This window comes from Typopeltis vanoorti, chromosome 22, assembly GCF_054136105.1.
Source record: "Typopeltis vanoorti isolate ZY-2024b chromosome 22, IOZ_Tvanoo_1.0, whole genome shotgun sequence".
Taxonomy (NCBI): domain Eukaryota; kingdom Metazoa; phylum Arthropoda; class Arachnida; order Uropygi; family Thelyphonidae; genus Typopeltis; species Typopeltis vanoorti.
In genome coordinates, this window is record NC_143570.1 from 99,552,268 (window position 1) to 99,578,030 (window position 25,763).

A 25,763-nucleotide genomic window follows, 5' to 3' on the forward strand; every position below is an offset into this window, starting at 1 on the left:
CACTATCACCCCCAGATCTCTTATTTCCTCTACTTCCAACAACATCAAGCATAAATTCTGCATCCCATCTTTGTTTTCCAAATTTTAAAACCTTACATTTTGCAACATTGAACTCACATCCCCATTTGCTTGCCCAATCACTCAATTTATTCAAGTCTTCTTGCAAGGCCACAACATCTTCACTACTCTTTATGGTTCGTCCCAACTTTGCATCATCTGCAAACAATTGAATATCTCCATCCAAATCTTCGCCAATATCATTAATATACAAGTTAAATAGTAATGGCCCTAAAACAGACCCCTGAGGCACTCCACTAGTGATTTTCCTTTTCCTGGATATCACTCCCCTATACACAACTTGTTGATACCTATCAGATAGCCAGTCTCCAATTTTTCCTGTTAATTATAAATATAATCTATAATATCAAATCTTAAGCATAATCTATAATGGTATTAAGAAATTTACCTGGACTAAAGAGTACAATGGCTTTGAGGTAAGCATATTCGTGTTCATCAATCTGAAGGCGTAACATGGAATTCACAAACTCTTGAAGTTTACAGATATGGTCAGTTACTTGTTTCACTCGGGCTGCTGATAACCGGTCTGAAAATTTAACAATAAGTAGGCAGATTAAGTAACACACATATATAAAAATATATATATATGTGTGTGTGTGTGTGTGTGTGCATGTATTTCACTGATCTTTTTGGATTAATGCTAGCCCAAATAATCTTTCTTTCAAAACACACTTTGTTGAGTTAATTATAAATCAAGATATTCTTCTTATTATTTGAGCACTCCATGGTGGGAGACACACTATCCATTAACACAACACCTATCATACATCTGTTTAAACATATTCACTGTCGGGGTGCTCACAACCACTTCTGGCAATACATTCCACTCATTCACCACCTCCAGGTAAAGAACCTGATCACATCCTTACTAATCACACTATTAGACAACTTCCAAGTGTGATCCCTTGTTTTCCCCTTATTCCCCATGTATTGAAAAATTTCTTGTGTCAATCTTATAGAATCCCTTTAGTAACTTATAAATTTCCTATCATATCCCCTATTCTCCACCTGTCAGCTGAACTCTGCAACCCACAAACCCTCAATCTATCCTCACAGGGAACATTCCACAGGCCTGTCACCAGCTTGGTCACTCATCTCAATCCTCTCAATGAACTCCCAATCCTCAAGAAATACAGGTGACTAATGCTCTGAGCTATTTTGCCAACTCTTGCAATATGTCCTCTGAAATTCAAATCTCTATCTACCATTACCCCCAGATCCCTAGTCTCATCAATTTACTGAATTTCAAACTAGTACAATCATTATGATATGAAGTATGTAATATTTTCATCCTGAAGTGCACCTTACATTTTACAACACTGAATTAACAACCATTGTTGCTTGCATTACGAATTTATTTAAATCATTCCGTAAGATATCCACATCACCTTTATCAGCTATTGTCCTCCCTAGTTTTGCATCATTGGCAAACAAATGAATATCCTCCTCCTTCAAATCTTCTGCTATATCATTAATGCACAAATTAAAGAGTAGTGGTCTTAGTACAGAACCCTGAGGCACTCAGCTAGTCATCTTCATTTGCTTTGTTTTCACTCCACCATTACCCTCTGCATATTAGTGACTCCCCCCCCCCCCCATCCACACCACCAGCCTCATATCCATTCCTAATTTGCTCCAATTTATGTAATTGTTTTCCAGATGGTATTCTGTCCACTGCCTTTGCATAAGTCCAACAATATCATGGTGTAGCCATTTCCTTTATCCAATTCTGCAGTCACCTTATTATAAATATGAATAAATTACTGAAAGAGGACCTGCCTTTTACAAAGCCATGCTGCCCCTATAGAGTATCATATTCCTATCTATCCATTCCTGAATTATTTAACAATTGGTCTGTAATTTGCTACTTCTGTCTTTGAGCCACCTATATGTAATGGAATTCTCTCACCCTCTTTCTATATGGAGGAACCTTGCCAGAGTTGAGACTTAGATTAAACAACTTTGTCAGAGGTACTACCAGTTCACTTGCACATTCTCATAGCATCATGAGCTGAGATGCCATCCAGGATCACTGATGTATTCACATTGATATGTTTGAGTATCTCCAGCATCAGTCTCTGTCACCTTAGTAAACTGCAATGTCTTAAGATCATCGTCCAATGGATTCTACTGTAACCTGATGGAATTTTAACTAAATACCTTTTTTCTGATCTTTCTTCATGGAAATTTTCACTCTAATAATGATAAGTTTTTGTAGTAGTAAATTTCAAATTTTAACATGTATGTATGTATGAGTGTGTGTTTATCAGCTATTGTCCTCCCTAGTTTTGCATCATTGGCAAACAAACGAATATCCTCCTCCTTCAAATCTTCTGCTATATCATTAATGCACAAATTAAAGACAAAATAAATCATATATATATATATATATGTGGGTGGTCTGAAAAGTTCTCGACCTAACAATGAAAAAATGAATTTATAATTTCAAAATTCTTTTTATTTTTCAACCAATCTCCCTTAAGACTGATACGTTTATTCCAGCGATGCTCCAGCACAATATCTCGTCCCTGTAGTGGTTCTCAGTAAGATCTGCAAAATATCCCTCTACAGCTGCAATCACCTCTTGATTCAAAGAAAAACGCTGACTAGCGAGGAGGAGTTTTAGTTTTGGGAAGAGATAGCAGAGGAAGCCAAATCTGGGGAACAGGGTGGATGTTTCAACAATTCACAGTGCAAATCCCTTAATCCTTTTCATCAACCTTCTTCATCCTCACATCAAATTCACGCTAGAAAAAGAATCTCCACAGGGTATCTCCTTCCTGACAAAAGAAGACGGTTCTATCTCCACTTCTGTTCTATCATAAGCAGACTTTTTCAGGACGCTGCATTCACAATTCTTCAGCTCATCATCCATCTCAAAAATGTGGCATCATTAAATCATTAGTAACCAGAGCAACAGATTCTGCTCCTCCGAAGAATCTTTAAACCAAGAATTGGAAATAATCAAAAATACAGCCACACAAAATGGATATAATCCAAAAACAACTCAAAAAATCATCAGCCAGTTCCCCACACATCAATCTAGACAAGAACAAATCCGTAGGATTCCCATACTTGTTATCATAGGCATCTCCAAATGTCTTTCAAAAATTATGAAGAAATATAAATTGACTGCTACCTACAAACCAATCAACCAAATCTACAACTGGCTACCTTCTCCAAAAGACAAATTCACCTCTGATGCTACCTGGCATGTATGAAGTCCCATGCTCTTGTAATTGTCATACTATGAACAGACAGATAGATCCATTAGCAAATGCATTTCGGAACATCAAGACCATATCCGTCTTATCAAACCACAGAAATCTGGCCTTGCACAACACGGAATTGAAAACCCAAACCATAGGATCTATTGGAAGAAGACTAAACTTCTACATAGATCTTCATATAAACATGAATGTTTATATAAAGAAAGTGCTGAAGCCCTACGTCACAGACCTAATTTGAACCGTAATGATGTTCTTACTATCCCTGAAGTCTGGGAAATTGTCATCCTACCTAAATTATGTAAAATAATAGTTATATATGTTATCTCATTTTAATGTAATATTTAAAAAAAAATTTTTTTTTTAAAACCCAGATATTGGTTGGTTGGTTTATAGTTTATTTGGCACAAAAACTACAAAGGTCATACTGTGCCATACTAAAGGTTACAAACATTAGCATTTACAGAGAATTGTTAACAATATGTCTGTACAAGAATTCATAAAGCAGCATCTCTAGGTAAACAGAACTGTTGCAGAGGGCACAGCAGCACACAAGGTCAGAGGTTATTACAGTAGTGCAAGAATAGTTAACAATATAAGTTAATACATAATATATGAAACACTAAGCCAAGGAACGCTGTATCTACATATATGTAAAATTATAACAGATGCCTTTATAGCAGCACAAAAATAGGCAAAAGGAATTATTATACAATATGCATGGATGAAAATGAAATTTAGCAATGCAATAGAAATGGAATTTAGGATACATATAAACAGAATTACTAGAAAGTACACAAATAGGTAAGATGTCCTACAGCACTACATGATTATTTGAAAAATAAAGTAGTAAATAAGATGCATACACAAAATGTATGTTAAGTGATGCAGTATCTACATATAAACAGAATTACTGCAGAGGTTTCAGCAGTGCATAAATAGATAACTACAGGTTAACATATGTATATATAAAACAAGTCAAGGAAAGCAGCGTCTACATCTAGTAAGATTACAACAAACATTATTATACTAATACTTAAAGAGTCAGAAAGGAATTATTATACAGCATTGATGCATAAAATTTAAGTTTAGCATTATGGTATTTACATATTGCCAAAATTATAGCAGGGCGATACAAATATACAAAGATCATGGTAATACATAATTAGTCTTATAAGTTGTCTGTAGTCTGCATATGGAACTGTCAAATAGTATGTGGAGAAGGTATGGGCTGATTTAGCAGCTGCATCTGCAGCCTCATTTCCTTTGATTCCGATGTGGCTGGGAATCCAGCAGAACTGAACATCAAAATTAAGGATTTTCATTTTGTGAAGCAGGTGTAGCACTTCATAAAGTACTGGATGAGGATTATACATAGGAGAGGAGATAGCCTGTAAAGAGCTCAATGAGTCTGTATAAATTATACATTTTTGGTAGCAGTTTTCTTTTATATGCACAAGTGCAAGCTGAATGGCATGTAATTCTGCTGTATAATTATTGCAGTCAGGTGGGATCTGATTTGAGATAATAATGTCAGGAAACACAGCAGCACAGCCAACAGAAGTGTTAGTTCTTGAACCATCAGTATAGATGAGTAAGAAATCAGCATGTGCTGCTCTGTGTGCATTAAACAATTGCAGGTAAATGGATGATGGGGTATAAGATTTCTGTAGCTGACAAAGTGAGAGGTTGCAGGATGGTGTGCAAACCTGCCATGGAGGAACTGTTTTGTTTAGCTTTATTTTGCTAATGTTGTCAACATTTATACTAACAGCTTGCACAATTTCTTTAATACGCATACCAAAAGGATGTACAGCAGTTTGATGTGTGTGATATTGAGCTTCCCAATGCAGAGAGAAGACTATTCCATGTAGGGTGATCTGGGAGAGATTTTATTTTTAGGGCATAATTAAGAGACAACTGTTTCCGTCAAAGTGATAGAGCCGATTCATTTGCTTCTACATAGAGACTTGGAGTGGGTGAGGTGCGAAAGGCACCAGTAGCTATCCGTATACCCTGATGATGGATGGAATCTAACCATCGTAGGTTACTCTGTCTTGCCAAACCATAGACTTCGGACCCATAATCCATCTTTGAATGTATAAGTGCACGATAAAGATGGAGCAATGAAGCTCGATCAGCACCCCATCCAGTAGAGGATAGAGTGGGAAGGAGGTTCAAAGTTCTTTTGCACTTTTCTCTTAGTTGATGAATATGTGCTAGAAATGTGAGTTTTCTGTCAAAAATGAGTCCCAAGAACTTGGTTTCTGTAGTTACTGGAATAACAGTAGGTCCCATTCTTAGTTCAGGATCTGGGTGATGAGTGCGTTTTCAACAGAAGTGTACACAGACACTTTTTTCTGTTGAAAACTTAAACTCATTATTAAGAGCCCACAGAGAGACACGATCAATTGCTTGCTGAAGTTGTCTTTCAATTACCCTCATGTTACGTGAGTGACAGTAGATTGTAAAGTCATCAACATATAGAGCATTGTCTACAGTGGGAGGAAGCTGTTCAATGATTGATTTCTCTCTTTGAGACCTAAGTTATAGAGGTCTTTTAATATGCCATAGCTCCAGGTTGTGTCATAAGCTTTTTCCATGTCAAAAAAACAAGATGTTCTCGCTTCAGAAATGCATCTCTTATACAAGTTTCTAACCAAACTAAATGGTCTAAAGTTGATCGATGTCTACGGAAACCACATTGTGTATTGGAAAGCAGACTGTTGCTTTCTAAATACCAGAGAAGTCTGGCATTAACCATTTTCTCTAGTATCTTACAAAGACAGCTGGTCAGAGCAATGGGTCGATGATTATTTGCTTGTGTTGGATCATTTCCTGGTTTTGGGATAGCAATGACAATTGACTTATGCCAAGAATTTGGAAACTCTTCCTCTGCAAGGATTCTATTGTATAATAAGAGAAGAAGATGATGGTAGATGTTTTATCATTTCATAATGGTATTTCATAATGTCATCAGGTCCTACTGCACTGTAGGAGAGCTCTTTTTAGTTCCTCCTCCTTGACAAATGGCTGAAGAATGTTGGTAGAAAAATGAAGCCTTTGTTTCTCTTGCTGCTCTTTCAGTATTAAAAATTCCAGAGAATATGAAGCTGTTGCTGAGATTTTAGCAAAAGTTTCTCCCAAAGTATCTGCAATAGCTTTGGGGTCACCAAGAACACTTCCATTATAGTCTAAGGTGGACAAACAATGTGTACTATATCTGCCTTTCATTTTCCGGATTTTATCCCATACAATTTTTGGACTGGTCATTTGATTAATTGATGTAGTAAATTGGATCCATGATTGTTTTTGACTCTGACGTCTTACAAAACGTGCTTTGGCTCGAGCACGCTCGAAAGTTATTAAATTTCATGTGGTGGGGTATCTATGCTCCATGCTCTGTGTTGATCTTTTTTGGCTGCCTGACATTCTGCATTCCACCAAGGCTTTGGAGGTTGTTGCTGCCTGGACAATGCATTCTGTTATATATTTTACAGCTTCATCGATAGGTGTTTGACTGATGGCATCAGCATTAAATTTTGTAAGATGAAAGTGTTCCAGTCAGCCTGGTCCATTTTCCGTATAGGTATCCGTGTGGGTGAATATGGTTCCTGTGAAGACATTGTACAAAGAACAGGAAAGTGATCACTTCCATATATGTTCTCTTCAACGTCCCATATGAGCAGTGGAAGAATGGAAGGGGAACAGATTGTAAGATCAATTGCAGAATATGAGCGGGTAGGCATATGGAAGAAAGTATTGAGGTTATTATTTAGAAGGGAAAGGTTATTATTATTATCAAGAATTTTTTCAATGATTCGACTTCGTCTATTAGTGTTGGCACTACCCCATAGAGTATTGTGACCGTTAAAGTCACAATCAAAAGTATGGGTTCAGGCAGTTGCGAGATAAGGTTATCAAGATCAATTTCATTTAACTCAGCATTTGGTGGTAAATAAATTGAACATACTGTAATAAGGAATCCAACAGAGAAGTGAATCGCTACCGCTTCCAGGGAGGTATTAAGTTGGACCTGATGGAAAGGAGTATGACTGCCCACTAGGATAGCTACTCCTCCATGAGCAGGACTATCTCCAGTTCTATCCTTACGTACAACAGTGAAATTCCTAAAGGTACGGTCCTCATTGGGTCTTAAGTAAGTTTCCTGTAGACAGAAACAGAAAGGTTTGTGTTTCTGCAACAACATCTTTATATCGTCAATATTCTTGCGGATCCCATGACAGTTCCATTGTAAAAATTTTCCTATTGTTTTGATTTTATTGACTTGTCTTGTTTTCGAGAGGTTGAGGGCTTACTTTTGTCAGATTTATATTTATCCACTGTTTTAGGGAAGTATGGATGGCCAGTGTCCATCTCTTCCTCTGGTAGATTGTTCAAAACATCAAATTTGTTAGGGTCAGTTGGTATGGAGGTATCCATTTTTTCTGTGCGAGTGTCTGGTGGTTTATCTTTGAGTGAAGTCTCCACCATAATTTTTTTGGCAGATGAGTTTTCATTAAATGAGACCATTTTTGAAGTTGTCTCTGGAGTAAGGCCATAGGTCTTGTGATTAATACGCTCAACAGAAAAGCACTTGCGATCGTAAAGTTCAGATATGGTGAAATTATCAAATGGTGGAATAGACATACATGTTTGAGTTGCTGTTGGCACTTTTTTAATTGTTACTTTTTCAGCATAAGAGGATCGTAGAACAGGTGTATGGTGGCTAGCTTTCTTTTTGCATCCTGATATGTTATGTTTTGTTCTGTTTTAATTTTTTGTATCTTTTTTATCTTTCCATTTCTGACATGCACAAGAGTATGCTGGATGATCTCCCTGACAGTTGACACGTTTAGCTTTTTTTTTCACAGCAATATTTATTTTCATGTTCTTTACTACCATATCGAGCACAGGTAATAGAACCACAACAGGCAGTTTGGGCATGTCCATATCTTTGACATTTAAAGCATCTCAGCGGGTTAGGGATGTACATTCTAACAGGACAGCTGAGATACCCTGCTTTTACAGATGTCGGAAGCCTAGGTGTATCAAAAGTAAGGATGATGTTCTTGGTTGAGACCAGGCGACCATCCCTGCATATCAGGATGTGCCTCACACCCGTCACTCCTTGATCTTTAAGCTCTGAACATATCTCCTCATCAGGAACCTCAAGGAGATCCCATTCTGATATCACTCCTCTACTGGAATTGAGTGTTCTGTGAGGTGTTACTGCAATTTGTATTCCACCCATTGTCGTTGTTCTCAGTAGTTTCTCAGAATGTTGTTTGCACATTGTTTCCCCGAGGATATCACTAGAACGCAATTTCTTGACAGTTTTGGGAGGTCCTGCCAGTCCTAAACATTTTTGGATAAAGAAGGGTGACATTTTCCCAATTGGTTTTTCACCTGTTGCATGAATGATTAAAAAGGTTGGTACATTTCTGTTAGTATCTGATATCTTTTGTTTCTTACTTCTGTTTCCATACGCTGTGTCTATATTATCAGTACTTGGTTGGGACTTTGTTAGGGTCCCTGAAACATATGAGGATGAAGAATTCATATTTAAGGAATTTTTAATTCGGCGCCAGAGCTCCTCACCCACCACGGAGCCACACATGGACACCCACTACCCGGCAAGCAAAGACTGCGCTCAGGAGTGGAATGCCAGGGCTACCCTGGATGCTATACTAGCACTGCAGCAGGTCTAGGATCCCGACCCCGGACCATGGGGTGAGAGGCTTACTGCAACACCATTGACCCTTGCAGGCAAGCCCACTAGCTGATCGATCCTGGCTGGGCCATCCAGGACCACCCGTCTTGCTGAAGCAGGGGCCAAAGTAGTGCAAGACTACCAGGATCCCCCCCCCCCCCCCCTTTCTGGATGTCCACGGGTTGCACCGCATGGTAAACATGGCTGCAGAGCATTGGATCTCAGTGATGGTGGTCTGGAAAAAGGATAGTGAAAGAGACTCAGGAGAAGTAGGGCAAAGAATACGGGAAGAAACACAAAGAAAAAGAGGTAGAATGAAAAGAGCCAGTACCATCACTGGGAGGTCCCCTCCACCACGAACAAGTGCCCCACTTCGAGGGGTTAAACCCAGATATATATTTCAACGTAATTTTACAACACGTTAATGCATGCACAGAGGGATTCCATTGTAAGCATGCGCCCTCACTGTATGTAATTCCTAGTATTGTTTGAATTAACTGTACTGAAGATGTCCTATGATACTTCGGATGAAACTTATTAAAAATTTTACTACTGTAGTTACATGTGTATGTTTAGTCATGAATGCTCCACAGGTTTCATTATACAACAAAAATAACATCTTCATCCAGCCCAACAGTATGGTATTTTGAAAACACACACAGAGCCAGAGTCATTTGTTCTAACGAACAAATGGCCACAGAACTCGAATATCTCTGCTATACTTTCTTGGCCAATGACTACAATTCCTACAAAATAGATAAAATACCACATAGTGCCATTACTTCTCCCTCTTCTAATAAACAGGAACAAAAACCTTACCATTCCTATTCCCTATGTCAGAAATACACCAGGAAAGATAGCCAAAGTACTAATAAAACATGGCCTTTACACCACATTCAAATCTCATATTAAATTAGCAACTTTGATCTGCTCTCCTAAGGATAAACTTCACTCTCTAGCACAGTGCTTTCAATATTTAGTGTCCACTTTTATAACTTTTGTGAGGGTAAAATTTCCTTACTGACCACTAATATTTAAACTGAAAAAAAAAAAAGGTACATACCCTACATAAAACAATAAAATAAACTGAAATCACCTTGTCATTTATCTTTGAGACTGATGCTGAAAAACTAAATGTTGGATATCTGGTTCGATTTCATAAGAAACAAGCAAAATTTCCTCTTTCAGTGATTTTCTGACAGTTTCTCTGCTTAGTAACAATATGATTCACAGCACTAAGCTACGATTTCCACTAGATATGGGATAGGGAAAGGTAGCAGTAAATTAAATATCATTTTTCACATATTTGGATATGGCAGGCATTTTTTTTATTTTGCCAGAGATTTTGGTATCCACCACACTATTCAAATGTGATTTGCTCTCTTCATCATATTTAAGTTCTAATAGTTATTCTTGACATGTTATCAGTCTCAGCAGCATTTGCAGTAAAAGGATTCACCATCCAGTCATACACCTTCAAGTTCAAAATATCACTAAATTGTTATTTAAATTAAGGTGATATTAAATTCCACCTTGTTTTTAAACCGAATAAGAAACTCAAAGATTGGAATCAGAGAGTTTCATGCCAAATATAGTATAATAAACTATAAAAGTATCGGCGATTACTAGCGTGAGCTAATGCAAGTAGTCCTAGTACATAGTACAAACTCGGGCAACTCGCAGCAAAGATGGTAAAGTTCTGATCGCTATTCTTGGTATTTTCCATAATGTAAAAACACATTTCCTAGGAAATGTATGCTATTATTACATTATGGTGGGAGGTCATTACCCAGACTGGTTTCAGCCTTTATTGAGGCTTCATCAGTGAGAAGCTAGACCAAATTAATACCAAAGGGTATAGCGAAAAGAACTTATATACTCTGCTATACGAGTTGTCAAAAAGGTGCGTTGCTCGAGTTTGTACTACGTACTAGGACTACTTGCATTAGCTCATGCTAGTAATCGCCGATACTTTTATAGTTTATTATACTATATTCGGCATGAAACTCTCTGATTACAATCTTTGAGTTTCTTATTCGGTTTAAAAACAATGTGGGATTTAATATCCGCTTAATTTAAATAATGTTTATATCGCCGAAATGAAGCCTATTGGCTCTTTATATTTAAGTAACTTAATGGGTGCACCTTTTTGACAACTCATATAGCAGAGTATATAAGTTCTTTTCACTATACCCTTTGGTATTAATTTGGTCTAGCAACTGACTGATGAAGCCTCAATAAAGGCTGAAACCAGTCTGGGTAGTGACCTCCCACCATAATGTAATAACAGCATACATTTCCTAAGAAATGTGTTTTTATATTATGGAAAATACCAAGAATAGCAATCAGAACTTTACCACCTTTGCTGCGAGTTGCCCAAGTTTGTACTACGTAGTAGGACTGCTTGCATTAGCTCACGCTAGTAATTGCCGATACTTTTATAGTTTATTATACTATATTCGGCATGAAACTCTCTGATTCCAATCTTTGAGTTTCTTATTCGGTTTAAAAACAATGTGGGATTTAATATCCCCTTAATTTAAATAATGTTTATATCGCCCAAATGAAGCCTATTGGCTCTTTATATTTAAGTAACTAAATTGTTTTTCCATATCCAATTAAAGTTCACTGAGGCTACTGAACCTTTCAAGCTCTTTTGGAGAGTTACATAATTTTTTATTGATGACAGACAGTTCTGGAAAAAGGATGAAATTCCCTTTTCAAAAGATTATGATGATAAAGATGAAGTTTTTCAAATAAATAATCACACAACATTTTTGAAACTCATAAGACCGCAAATTAGAACTTTAATGAGAGACCCAAATTTCATCAACTCTATGAACGAAATTGAGAAAGAGGCCTGGACTTCATTTACGATGGTTGCGAATAATTTTTTTGGAAACAAAAAAGCGTGCAATTACAAAGATCTAGTGGAAACAATGCTTGAAAATTTCCAGCGCCTAGGTTGCAACATGAGCATAAAGCTTCATTTCCTATACAGTCATCTTAATAGATTTCCCGAGAATTTAGGTGCTGTAAGCGATGAACAAGGCGAAAAATTTCATCAAGATTTAAAAACTATGGAAGATTGGTACCAAAGAAGATGGGATTCTCACATGATGGCCGACTACTGTTGGAGTATTCAAAGGGATTGCCAAAACAGAACACACAGCAGAAATTGCTACAAACAAAAATTTATTCCCTGAAACTCATGTGTAAGTAAAATTGTTATTTTTTTATAAATATTCTTGTAATTTTTAATGAATATTGTTAAGTAGTTATGTATCTAATTATTGGCCTCTCTCGCATTCAAAGTGCCAGTACGTGCCATTGTAGGTTCTTACGCATTTATTTGTTTACTAACAAGCGAGAGCGGTGAGCGCTCCGATTCTGATCTGCGCACCGCTTTGAATAATAGGCTATATCTTCAGGAATTTTTCGAATTTCTTGATAAAAAGTTAGGAACAGATTTTTAAAAGTACATACTTTCAGAAAATAATATTAAAAAATCGATTTTTTTGATCCTCTAAATAGTACTGCCTCCTTAAAACTATCAAAAACTTACAAATTAGCAAAAAAGAAAATGCCATAGAGGAAAAACCTGCCGTGATAGAGAAAAATGGGTTTGATATTTGAAATCAGCACACCCAAATTAGTAAAAAACAAGTCTCATATAAAAGTCAGCAAAAATTGTGTTGGACTGTGTTATTAATGCTCTTCTCCTCAGGTCTTCATTATCACATGTGAGTAACACAAACCATCTTCCCACTCTGAGTCTTCTTCCATATAACCTGAAGGATGAAACTCAGAACTCTTGCCACCCGATTCACACTGCCTCTCAGGTCATTCATGTGCACCATCACAATCATCTCATCCACGATTTCATCCTGCTTAATTGCCATAGCCACACTTTCTAATTTTAATTGCCATTGATTGCTTCTAATATTAATTGCAACAGCCACATGGCACTAATATTTAACATATTAGTACCATGGATCAAGCAATGGGTTAAAAAAAATGATACCTAGAGATTTGGTCTTTTTCATGAAAATGTAGCCTTTGTTTCACTCAGCTACCAAAGTTTACAATATAAAATGAATAATAACTAATTAGAGTTATGGATGATTAGTCTTCCCTTCTTCTGTCTCTCATATATTGCCCCTTCCAATAAAAAATGTGCATCTGCTTCACTGTAGAATTAGAAGAGAAGTGTATCGCATTTATTAATGTTCTCCTAGGTTAGGAGTGGGGTCTCTGAGATCCCACTTCCAATCTAGAAATTTCAACATCAGAATAGGTTTCAATACCAGACATACAAAAATGTTTTGCGAAAATTTGAAGAAATTCAGCATAGCTAATAATATGAAATTCAAAGTACCTGCTGAATTTCTTTTCAGGACAGGGAGGACTAGTTATTACTATGTTCCAACATAAACACAAATTAAGATGGAGAGAAGATACAATAAATAAGAAAAGTCTCATCAACTATGCTGTTATTGATAGCAATATCTTCACACTAGTTTAGGACACGAGTATATGGGAAATTTGAAAGATGAAGTGATCTTCATTTAGTTCTGAACAGGATAAAGACGAACTTAATTTGAAAAGAAAAAGAACTGTAGACTCAAATATATAAATATTATTTGAGGAAAAAATAAGCAATCCTTGAAGACTCAGTAGCAGCTTCTAAAGAAAACAGTGATTCAGCCAGAGAAGTATGCGGTGAAGTTTTTTTTTTTTTTTTCCACGTTTGCTAAGAATACATGCATATGCCACACACACACACACACAAAAAAATAATAATAATAATAAGGACGTATAAGACAATAAAATGTATAAAAGAACACAATAGTGTGAAGTGACACTGTAGTCATATAACAAGGTTGTTTGAAAAGTTTTGTAAATTTCCAATAGATGGCAACACAATTCATTCATTCACACCAGTGTCGGCACGTATCATCTTTTTCATGATCCCTGGCAAAATTTTGGCCATGTGCGACGCGTAGTTCTTGTTTGACAAACATTTAAAACCGTGTTCGCATTTTTCATAAAAATGGAGAAAAACGAGTTTTGTGCAGTGATAAAACACTTTTATTTGAAGTGGAAGGCTGTCGTGCAGATCAAAGTCAAGTTAGATGCAGTTCATGGGGACTCTGCGCCAGCATTAAACACTATTTTTGGATAAATGAGTTTAAACGTGTTAATAAGTCCATCGAAGATGAAGAGCACTCCGGACACCCAACTGAGGTCACTAAGAAGGAAATGATTGACAAAATCAATGGTATCGTTATGGTAGACTGCCGAGTGAAAGTGTGAGAGATTGCTGAGATTGTATGCATCTCAACTGTTAATAAGTGTTAATAAGTCCATCGAAGATGAAGAGCACTCCGGACACCCAACTGAGGTCACTAAGAAGGAAATGATTGACAAAATCAATGGTATCGTTATGGTAGACTGCCGAGTGAAAGTGTGAGAGATTGCTGAGATTGTATGCATCTCAACTGAATGGGAGTATAATATCCTGCACAAAAAATTGCACATGAAAAAGCTGTGTTGGCGATGGGTGCTGTGATTGTTGACTGTCGATCAAAAATGCATGTGAAAGGACATTTCAATGCAGTGTTTGGTGATGTTTAATCACAATTCACAGGATTTTTTGTGTTGATTTGTGACTGTAGATGAAACTTGGATCCACACTACACACCTGAGTCCAAGTGGCAGTGAAAACAGTGGACAAAGCCCGGTGAAAGAGCTCCGAAAAAAGCGAAGACCATTTTGTCAGCTGGGAAGGTGATGGTTTTTTGAGATTCCCAAGGAATTATCATGATAGATTATTTGGAAAAGGGTAAGACAATAAAAGGAGTCTATTATGCATCATTGTTGTACAAGAAGTTTAAAAGATTAAATGAAGAAATTAAGAAAAAACGGCCAAGATTGGTGCACAAAAAAAGTGCTCTTTCATCAAGACAATGCACTGTCCCACATATCAGCCATTGCAATGGCAAAATTGCACGAATTGAGGTTCGAATTAGTTCCACATCCACCGTATTCTTTAGACTTGGACTCCTTGTGACTTCTTCTTGTGCCCAAATTTGAAAATTTGGCTCGGTGAGAAAAATTTTTCTTCGAATGAGGATGTCATGAAGGCTGTCAGTGACTATTTTGCACAATTTGAAAATCCTACTTTTCAGATGGGATGAAAAAATTGGAAACTCGCTGGACCAAATGTGTAGACCTCGATGGAGACCATGTTGAGAAACAAAGGCGATTTTTTCCAAAAAGATTTGTTTAACTTATTTTTTACCAAACTTTTCAAACAACCCTCGTATACATATAAAAATATACAAATAAGCATAAAAATTAAAATTGAATGTCTAAGTTCGACAGCCAATCAATAGCATCTGTAGAAACTGTTATAAAGTCAGTTACAGGTCCCATGTAGGCTCTGTGAGGACAGTCAAATGTGATATGCTGAATAGTCTGGTTATCCTCACACAGCCACAAGATAAGTTTAGTCTTATCTCCCAAGTAAAAAAGAAAGCTCTGCACCTATCAAGGTTGGTACGAACACTGATGGAAGGCTGTTTGGGTTAAAGACAGTCTGCCAGATTGGGAAGTCCATTCCGTGTGCCATGCTGTTGTTGTTGCATCATAGCCCTCAGTGACAAGTCATTGTGCCATTATCACAGGTGGGTGTCTTGACTTAAGTCTCTATGATGTAAAGCTGTCAATACCAGAGTGTATAGGAAGCAGTGGATTCTGGCAAATTTTGTTATATTCGCAAATCAGGTTGTCATGGTGTTGTAGCTGTGGCAGTTGTATGTGGCTCAGAACTGGTAGCAATATGATGTGTAGTCTGTATTGTTCCAGAAATGATGCGCATTGTCCGATTTAGGATGGTATCAATTAATTTAATGTGTGCACTGTTCAGCCAGACAGCTGAACATTATTCAGCAGTTGAGTAAACGAGGAAAAGAGCATATGTCCTTAATGTGGGAGCACAAGCCCACCCAGATTGTTCCAGCAAGTTTATGTAGTATGTTATTTCTAGTCCTGCATTTGGCAGCAATATTGGAAAGATAAGGTAGGTGTGAAATGGATGAATAAAGAGATTAAGCATGTGATACAGAGAAAAAGGGCATTATGGAGGCAGCATGACAGAAGTGGAAAAAACAAATTCCATGAGGAATACAAAGACCAGGCAAGGCGGGTGACTTGGTTGGTGAGGGTAGCTAAAGAGAGCTATGAACAGTAGTTAGCTAATGAAGCCAAAATGAATCCTACTGAGTTCTTTCGATATGTAGCCAGCAAAAGAAAGAATGATTATGGAAGGATGACATTGATTGGAGAAAATGGTATAAAGACAGCTGTTGCAGAATGTGTGGTGGAGATACTCAATGAGCAGTTGATAAAGGTCTTTCAATTTTTTGAATGTGACTTCATTCGAAAGATTGAATGAAGTCACATTCACATTCACGAAAGAACGAAAGCAGTTGATGATGGGGAAGAGAGACTGACTGTAAGTGAGCAAGATGTGTATGGGGAGTTGAGCAAATTAGATGTTAACAAGGCTGTGGGACTAGATAATATATCACAACATATTCTGAAGGAATGTGCCATGGAGTTGACACCTGCCTTGACACATTTTTTTAATACGAGTCTTTCACTCGGTCAAGTTCCTAAGGAGTTGAAGGAGGGCAAGACTGTGCCACTTCATAAAGGGGGTGATCGAACTCAAACATCAAACTATAGGCCTATCTGTGTGTCAGGTGTTGTAGTTAAGTTTGGAGAAGCTTGTGAGAACTAGTATCCAGAGTCGGGTTGACAACAATGGTATTATCTTTAATGGACAGCATGGATTTGCTAAAGGGAGGTCATGTTTTAGTAATCTACTTACTTATTACAATAAGATGACTGCTTCCATGGACAGAGGAGAAGGATACAAAGTAATATACTTGGATTTTGCAAAGGCTTTTGATAGATTACCTCATGATAAGTTGATAGTCAAACTGCAGTGGATGGGGTTGGATATCAGATTGGTGCATTGGATTGGAGACTGGCTATCTGATAGGTATCAACAAGTTGTGTATGGGGAGCGATATCCAGGAAAAGGAAAGTTACTAGTGGTGTGCCTCAGAGGTCTGTTTTAGGGCCATTATTGTTTAACTTGTATATTAATGATATTGGTGAAGATTTGGATGGATATATATTCAGTTGTTTGCAGATGATGCAAAGTTGGGACGAACCATGAAGAATAGAGACGATGTTGTGGCCTTACAAGAAGACTTGAATAAATTGAGTGACTGGGCATGGGAATGGGGATGTGAGTTCAATGTTGCAAAATGTAAGGTTTTAAAATTTGTGAAACAAAAATGGATGCAAAATTTATGCTTGGTGAGGATATATTGTTGGAGGTAGAGGAAATAAGAAATCTGGGGGTGATAGTGGAAAAGGATCTGAAATTTAGGGGACACATAGCCAAAATTGTGAAGACAATGCAAAGCCTTCTGGGAATGATGCGGAGGACACTCACTTGTAGAAGTAGGGAGATTCTTGTTCCACTGTATAAGGCTTTGATTAGGCCACACATGGACTACTGTGCCCAGATTTGGTCACCTGGTTTTCAGAATGATGAAGAGATGTTGGAGAGGGTCCAGAGGTGACTGACTAAAGTAGTTTCTAACCTCTGGAATGTCAAGTATGAGGAAAGATTGAGAAGATGCGACTTGCAGAGTCTCGTGGACAGGAGGAGGAGGGGGAGATATGATAGAGACCTACAAGTTATTAAGGGTTTGTTATAGGATCAATGCTGGAAAGGTTCTATAGAAAATAGTGAGAGATTAGGGGAGAACCAGAGGTCATCCCTGGAAGCTGTATAAGGAGGGTGTGAATAGGGGAGTGAGAAGAGGTTTTTTCATGCAGAGTTGTGAATGATTGGAATGCCTTGCACGAGATTGTCGTGTCTGCAGAGAATTTGAGTGTGTTTAAAGCACGGTATGATGAGTGGTGTGTTTGATAAAAGGATCTCTTAGATGAGTCTTTGACTCCATGGAGTATTGAGTAATAATAATGTCTATTAAAGGAGAGAGTTCTGTCTAGGGTTATGCTCAGATACTTTCGATTAAAATTGTGCAGTAGTATGTTCCCATTTAGTCGCACTCTTAAGATGTCACATGCCATGCTATTGTTCAAATGGAAACAGCATGGTTCAGTCTTGGCAGAATTTGGAATAAAACATCACTTCTCAAAGAAGTGGTTTTGCTCCTCTGGTAACTAGTTAATATGTGTTCTATAGTACAGAAGTTCTGGTGTTGGGATGTGATGCATAAATCATCAGAATATGCGAATTTTCTAGACGTTGTTCTTGGAAGGTCAGAAATATATAAAACGAATAGAAGAGGGACCAGAGCTGACCCTTGTGGGAGTCCATTGTTAAGTGTTTTTGGCTTGCTCATATCATCATCTAGTATTAGACAGAATAGTGTTGATCAGATGGATCATTTTTTTACATTTCAGTATTTTAAGGAGCTTGTAGATCATGCTGTTCCTCCATTCGGTGTCATATGCAGCCTTCAGGTCTATAAAGACTGCACCAGTTTTAAGGCATATTTTGAAACCAGATTCTATATGAATCATTAGGACCAAAACTTGATCATCTCAGCTGCACCCAAGCCTGAAATTGGCCTGTTCATGAGGAAGAGTGTCAATAATAACAGTACTAATTCTATTGTAAATAAGTCTTTCTAACAGCTTAAGACAGACATTGCACTGTGCTATAGGTATATAGCTTTCAGGTTTATCAGCAGGCTTTCCAGGTTTCAGGATGGCTATTATCTTCAATTTTTTAAATTCTACTGGTAATCTGCCACTCTGTAGAATATTGAGAAGAATTTTGTTAGCCATACCATTGTATGGAAGAGTTTTTTAAAATTCAGGGTGAATATTATCAAATCCAGGTGCTTTACTAGTTTTTACTCCCTGAAGTACAGCAAGAAATTCTTCTTTGGTGAATGGATTCGATAGATCGATCGCTTCAGAACTACCTTCTTTAACTAAATTTAACTACATATGAACCACAGTAGTAGGTTTTTTTTATTACATAAATATTTCATCCTAGATATCTTAGGACATCATCAGTAGAGTAGAACAATACTAGGAATGACACAAAGGATAGGGCACGTACATACAATGGAATTGAAATTTTTTAAATGCATTTCAGAACATCAAGACCATATCCGCCTCGTCAAACTGCAAAAATCAGGCCTCGCTCAACATGGAGTTGAAAACCCAAACCACAAGATCCACTTGGAAAGAGACAAAACTCCTACACAGATCTTCATATAAATATGAACGCTTACATAAAGAAAGTGCTGAAGCCCTACTTCACAGATCAAATCTAAACTGCAATGATGTTCTTGCCATCCCTAAAGTATGGGAAATTGTCATACAAAATTGTGTAAAAGTAACTTAATTGTAATTTAATTTTAATTCAGGCCGCAACGTGCCACTGCACGCAATTGGGATTCCATTGTACGTACGCGCCCTATCCTTTGTGCAATTCCTAGTATCGTTCTACTGTACTGATGATGTCCTAAGATACCTAGGACAAAATATTTACGTAATAAAAAAACCTACTACTGTGATTCACGTATGTTAAATTTAGTCATGAATTCTCCACAGGTTTCTCTATATAATCATACCTTCTTTAAGTCTGGTCAATTCTTTCCTAATTATTTTAGTGTGGGTTTTTTCTGATTTAGCTCTGGACAGATTCACTATTTGATTGGCAATACAGCTGGCCCTAACAGCAACTTTTGTGGGGGCGATGGAAATTACCACCCAACTTTTTAAGAAGGTTTCATGCCTTCCTGCTTGAATGTTTAAAGTGCAATCTTTCGATGGTGTCAATCCATTTGTTCTTTCTAGGTTCATTTAAGCTGTCAATAAGATCATCTGCAACATCTACATGTCTTCTATTCAGAAAGTCATTATAAAGTGATTTGCTGGTTTTTCTCCAGGTATGTATTCTTTTCTAACATCTCCAGGGATGTGTTTTTTGGCTGTAGAAAGTACTATTTTCACAAATCTTCAGTAGTTACAAGGTTGTGGTGAAATCCAGTGCACATTTTTATCTAGATATGATGAGAAGCTGTTCCAGTTTGCCTTGGCAAAATTCCAACGTGGCATTGGTGTAGTTTCAGTAATTGGAATTTGAGGGCCAACCTCAAAAAAGACAGGGCGGTGTTGACTGTGTGGGAATCTTTCTAAAACATGATGGCTGGTCGGCACCTTAAAAGTGCAATTATCCTTGGGATTGAAAATCAGCTGTATGTTGTTTGTATCTGCCCACTTTGCTAGCTTGGCACCATTTGCACCAGTTTCTCTACAACCCCATTGGGTATGATGACTGTTGAAGTCTCCAATATAAACAGCAAGGTGCATTAAGGCTGGCAAAACTTCATCAGGCCAGCTTGCAGACATTATTTTTAGGTCGTTAACTTCTATAATAATGATAGATATGTTTGAAACATCACCAGCAAAAATGAAATGGAAGTGAAGTTGTGGTGAAGTTGTCTGCAAGAATAGAAAAACCAGAACTCTAAGGTGGGCTCAGGAAGAAGCAGTCATGGAAAAGAAGAAAGCACACTGAAAGTGCCTGGCAAGTAAGTCAACATGTGCTCTAAGAGAATACAGAAAAAAATATATGAAAGCAGAGCAATGCGCAAAAGTAACACAACAAAAATCATGGAAAGATTTTTTGGAAAAGCAATTAGAAATGATAAAGGTAGCGTGAAAACTGAAGATATTCTGAACATCTGGAGAAATCACTTTGAAAGACTGCAAATGAAATAAGCAGTGACAGAACAGTACTATATAAGATTCAAAAGAAATACAATGAAGAGTATATATATATATATATATATTAATATATGAGGTAGAACAAGCCATTAAAAACGTCAGATGAGGAAAGGCAGCTAATGTAGATGATATCTGACCAGCAATGCTGAAATATGGAGGTATAAAAGTTTTACAGTGGCTCTACTGCATAGTTCACAAGGCCAGGTAGGAAGATTAAATTCTGATGAATGGAGAAGAGATTTCATATCACCCATCTATAAAAAAGGAAAATAAAACTGAATGTGAGAACTACAGAGGAATTTCCTACTGAGTACTCTAGTTAAGATTTATTCAAGAATACTTGAGAAGCAGCTAAGAAAAATTGAGGAAGAGAACTTGGAAAACTGGGTTCAGGCCAAATATGGGTGGGTTGTTAGAATCAACTGAATTATGAATGAGAAACCTATACGACAAGTGAAACATTTCAGATTAAATAGTTGAAATGTTTTAGGGAGACAATATTTAATAAAAATGGCATATTAAATATGGAAATACATAACAGAATAAGCAAAGCTGGTATTCTGAGGAGTAAACTTGCTGTCCTGGTTGGCCAAGTGGTTATCATATATACTTTTTAAATTTCTTTGGTGGAATTCTATTGGTGGAATTTTTTAAATTCCACCAATAGGTCATGGGTTCGAATCCTGCTGTGGGTATGGATGTTTGTGATTGTCTTTAGGTGGGAGATGAATTTCATTGCCTAGTATGGGACCACCTCCCCCACTTATTGGAGGCCTGAAGTGTCATGAGAAAGGTCAATGTTTGGTCTCTAGAGCAGGATTTCTGGACTATTTAAAAATAAATAAAAAATTACACCCACACACACACAACCACACCCACCCTCACACACACATAATATATATATATATATATTCGGATTGATGACAAAGAAACTGAAAAAATTACAAAGTATCGCAATTTGCAAGTTGAAGTTGAATGAATCTGGCAAAAGAAAACGAAAGTTGATCCCATAATAATAGGTATTAGGCACCATCCCTAAAACATTGAAAAAACATCTAGAAGCACTCGAGTTAGATGGATTAAAAATTGTGCAGCTGCAAAAGGCCGCTTTGTTCAGCACAGCATTCATGTTTAGAAAGTATTTCCACAACTCATAGGCCCTTGGGTAAGGCTCGAATTAATGGAATATAACCAGCCTTTTACTTAAGACTGAGGAAACAAATCAAGCTTGGATGAATATTATATAAATATATATATATCAGGGGTGAATATTCCGGGTGTGCTAGGTGTGCGGTGCTCATCCACGAAATATCAGTATCACCCATATTATATTTTTGCATTTATTCCCATTAAAGACTCTCCCAATTGCTTGCAGACTTCGCGATTCCTAAAATTGAACACAATATACTGTACTAATACTGTACTAATGCTTCACTGTCCTCTTCAGGAGGGTAATAAAGAAGAAGGCACTTTTCGGTGCGTAAACATTGCGTCACATTCGTGTTAATAGCCTGGGTGTGCTTTCGAAATGCATACGCCTTTGAGCCATTCGAAAAGATGTAAAGGTCAAATTCTTAGCTTTCTAATATTTTTAAACTGCTGAGAAGGCGGGGCAAGGTGAGCTAAAATTTTGGGTCAGCACCTAGCGTCTGTGATTGGTTATTGTGTCAACCAATCCAATTGAATGTTGTCACTTGTCATGAGATGAGCACTTTTCGTATCCGATGTATATTACAAACAGTTGTTACGCATGTTTTCTAGAACTTAAAATTTGAAAGTGGATGTTAGGAGAAAAATGCTAATTGTTTTTTCTTTTGCTTGTGCAGTATAGCATCTGTTGAGGTTGCAAAGTTTTTTTAACGGTATATAGAGACATTTTTATTCTAGTCTTCGGAAACAACAGACAGTAAAAAATATCTATTTTTTACTTTTATTTTATTTATTTTATTCCTGAATAAAAATGAATATTCTGTGTATTAAAAGACGTTGTTGATCTATAACAAAATACCAGCATATGTGAGATTGATAAGACATAAGAACCGCTGATACTAAAAAATAAAAAAAAAACTAATGAATACAGGATTACCACATTCGTTAGTTTGGATAATTCCAATAATGATCAGATGTTATGTATACTGAGTCTCAGTAAACAAAATAAAATTCTTGGAAAACGGAGCGAAATATACACAAATCAAAGAAATACACACAACATATGCAACAAATTTTACGAGATGATTTGCTTCTCCATTAAACCATATTTATTCCTGCAATACTCTCTCTCTCTTCATAAGTTTTTTTTTTAAATTATACCATCATAAATTCACTTATTCATATTTAGAATTTATCGGATTGTGCTATTCGCTCTATCCAGCAACTTATAGGACACACATATCACAAATGATAATCATTAATTATTCTTTACCATTAATGAAAGTGTTTCTACTCACACTTATTCTTTCCTATTCTCACATGTCTTATAAATGATGGTTCACATATTTTCATCTTTTGGTATTTCAAATATACCAACTGAATATAGTATTCTCCTTCATTGTTGTTTTCCAATAAATCCTAAAACAGATTGTTCCCCCACTCTACGCAGAAGTATTCAAAGTTATCCTGCAATTAATTGCATTGGACCAATTAAGATGAGCGCTGATGCGCTATGCCCTCTCAAAACTTTCATACATCGATAAAATGCAATCACACGGCTATGGGCATCTGCGGGGGGGGGCACTGGATCAATTAAAAAATTCCACAAATTATAATCGTAAAATTGAATGAGATATGTAATCTTACACTCTCGACCCTGGGAAAGCTTTGTCTGTCTTAAAATTTTATTATGGATTGGCCTGTTTTGGCCCATGGTGGGGTAGCAATAGAACGTGTTTTATTGCAGCAGTAAAACACACGTTCCTGTTTTTGGTTCTTCTTTTTTTCTGATTTGTGAACAGTAATCATTTAGTTTGCCCTCTGTGTCTAGTGAGTTACTGAGTGAAGTGTGAATTGTAAATTTATAGTGAAACAAATTTAAACAGAAAAATATATTTTTAAAAGGTAAGTGTATGTAATTTATTATTTTACTTGTTAATTTTATGATTTTTTTGCTTTTAAACTGAAATGATTTATTTTAGGATTAATTAGTTGATTTTTAACAAAATATGCCAGTCAATTTTTTTATATATATGAAATTGTGCTAAAAACTATTAATTCTGAATATCTTTTTTTTTCCCACAAGAATTAAAGATCATTAAAATTGATGCAAAATGAAAATAATGTATTTATAGTTTACATCAATAAATAATTACATAAAAAAAAAGCTCAAAGACATTTATTGATGAAATTATTAAATTAAATCAATAATTATAAAAATTTATTGATGTAATTATTTGTCTCCAAGCTCCCCCCCCCCCCCTGAACTGCAACTGGTGAACTGCAAAGCTGTTATCAGCTTTGCAGTTCACCAGCTTTGTTCATCATGTACTATTGAATGTTAATAGTGCATAGGAAATGGTCAGGGATTGTCAGTAGGATAAACCAAGTAGGGATTAAGTGGATGAATAGTGATATAAAGTAGGAGATGAAAAAAAAAAAAACATTGTGGAGGGAATAGAGAGAAAAGTTGATACGCATATTTATGACCAGTACAAAATGCAATCAAGAAGGGTAAACAGGCCATAGGAAATCCTAAAAAGTGTTTTTTTTTTTTTTTGCTATACGAAGAATGATCATGGGAGGCTAACTTCAGTCAGTGCCAATGGTAGGAAAGTGACAGATGCAGAAGACATAATTGAGTTATTAAGTGATCACCTTGCAAGAGTGTATCATTCAGGTGGAGATTATGCAGTTGCTGATGTGACAGAGACTGATGTAAGAACTGAGGTAGATATACTGGAGATGCTGAGCATTTCGAAAAACATCAATGTGAACACAGCAGTGGGATGAAGTGGTATGTTAAAAGAATGCACAATTCTCATGAAGTTGTTTAACCTAAGTCTTAGTTCTTGCAAGGTTCCAAGGGAGTGGAAAGTGGGTAAGATAGTTCCATTACATAAAGGTGGCTCCAAGACAGAAATAACAATTACAGCGATAAAGAGCCAAGAGGCTATTTTTTTTTCGTATCCAGCTTTAAAATAATGAGGGATTTATTATCCCCTTTAACTTAATAACAATTACAGATCAGTTAGTATCTCAGGAGTAACAGTTAAAGTATTGAAGAAGATGATTAAAGGTAGAATTCAAGAATGAGTAAACTGGAATAAAATACTCTATGGTGTACAGCATGGCTTTGTAGTCCAGCCTTAGCAACTTACTCACATTTTATAACAGTGACAGCAGAATTAGATAAGGGAAATTGCTCCGCCATGATACTGCTGCACATTTCTCAAACTCAGAGTTTGAGAAAAGTGAGAATTGTATTGCTATCTTGGAATCATTTGAGGAAGGCTAACCTGTTTAGTTGTTATGCTAGTTTTAATTTCAACCTACTGAATTGTAGCTGTTTGTGCACAATATCATCTCTGTACAGGATTATCAATCAAATTGACAAGCTTAGGTGTTGGACATTATTCATAACTGATTTTAATGGCATAACAATACCAAACAAACTAAATAATAAAAATATGTTTGTTTGTTATTATTATTTATTATTAACATGTCAGATGTTATCAACATGTGTACCTCCCACAATAAGTCTCTGACTCATTGTGGGAGGTACACACTATTGCACACAACCTCATCTACCCATGCCTTAAACTTATTCATTGTGTCTAAATTCACAACACATGCAGGCAATGAATTCCACTCTCCAAGCAAAGAACCTGCTTTTCACTCCTCTGCTCACACTCTCCTTATACAGTTTCCAGCAATGGCCTCTTCTCTCTCCCATA

General features: G+C 36.7%; 1 protein-coding gene across 5 annotated transcripts in view; it reads right to left on the reverse strand.

Annotated features, from left to right (window-relative positions):
* Positions 1 to 25,763, reverse strand: part of LOC150094589 (nuclear receptor subfamily 2 group C member 2-like) — an 808,056-nt gene that overhangs the window by 79,260 nt on the left and 703,033 nt on the right. For all 5 annotated transcript variants that reach the window (XM_090412047.1, XM_090412048.1, XM_090412044.1 and 2 more), the window contains one exon: positions 467 to 604. In XM_090412047.1, the coding sequence (XP_090268173.1) occupies positions 467 to 604 (138 nt within the window). The remainder of the gene's footprint in view (positions 1 to 466; positions 605 to 25,763) is intronic.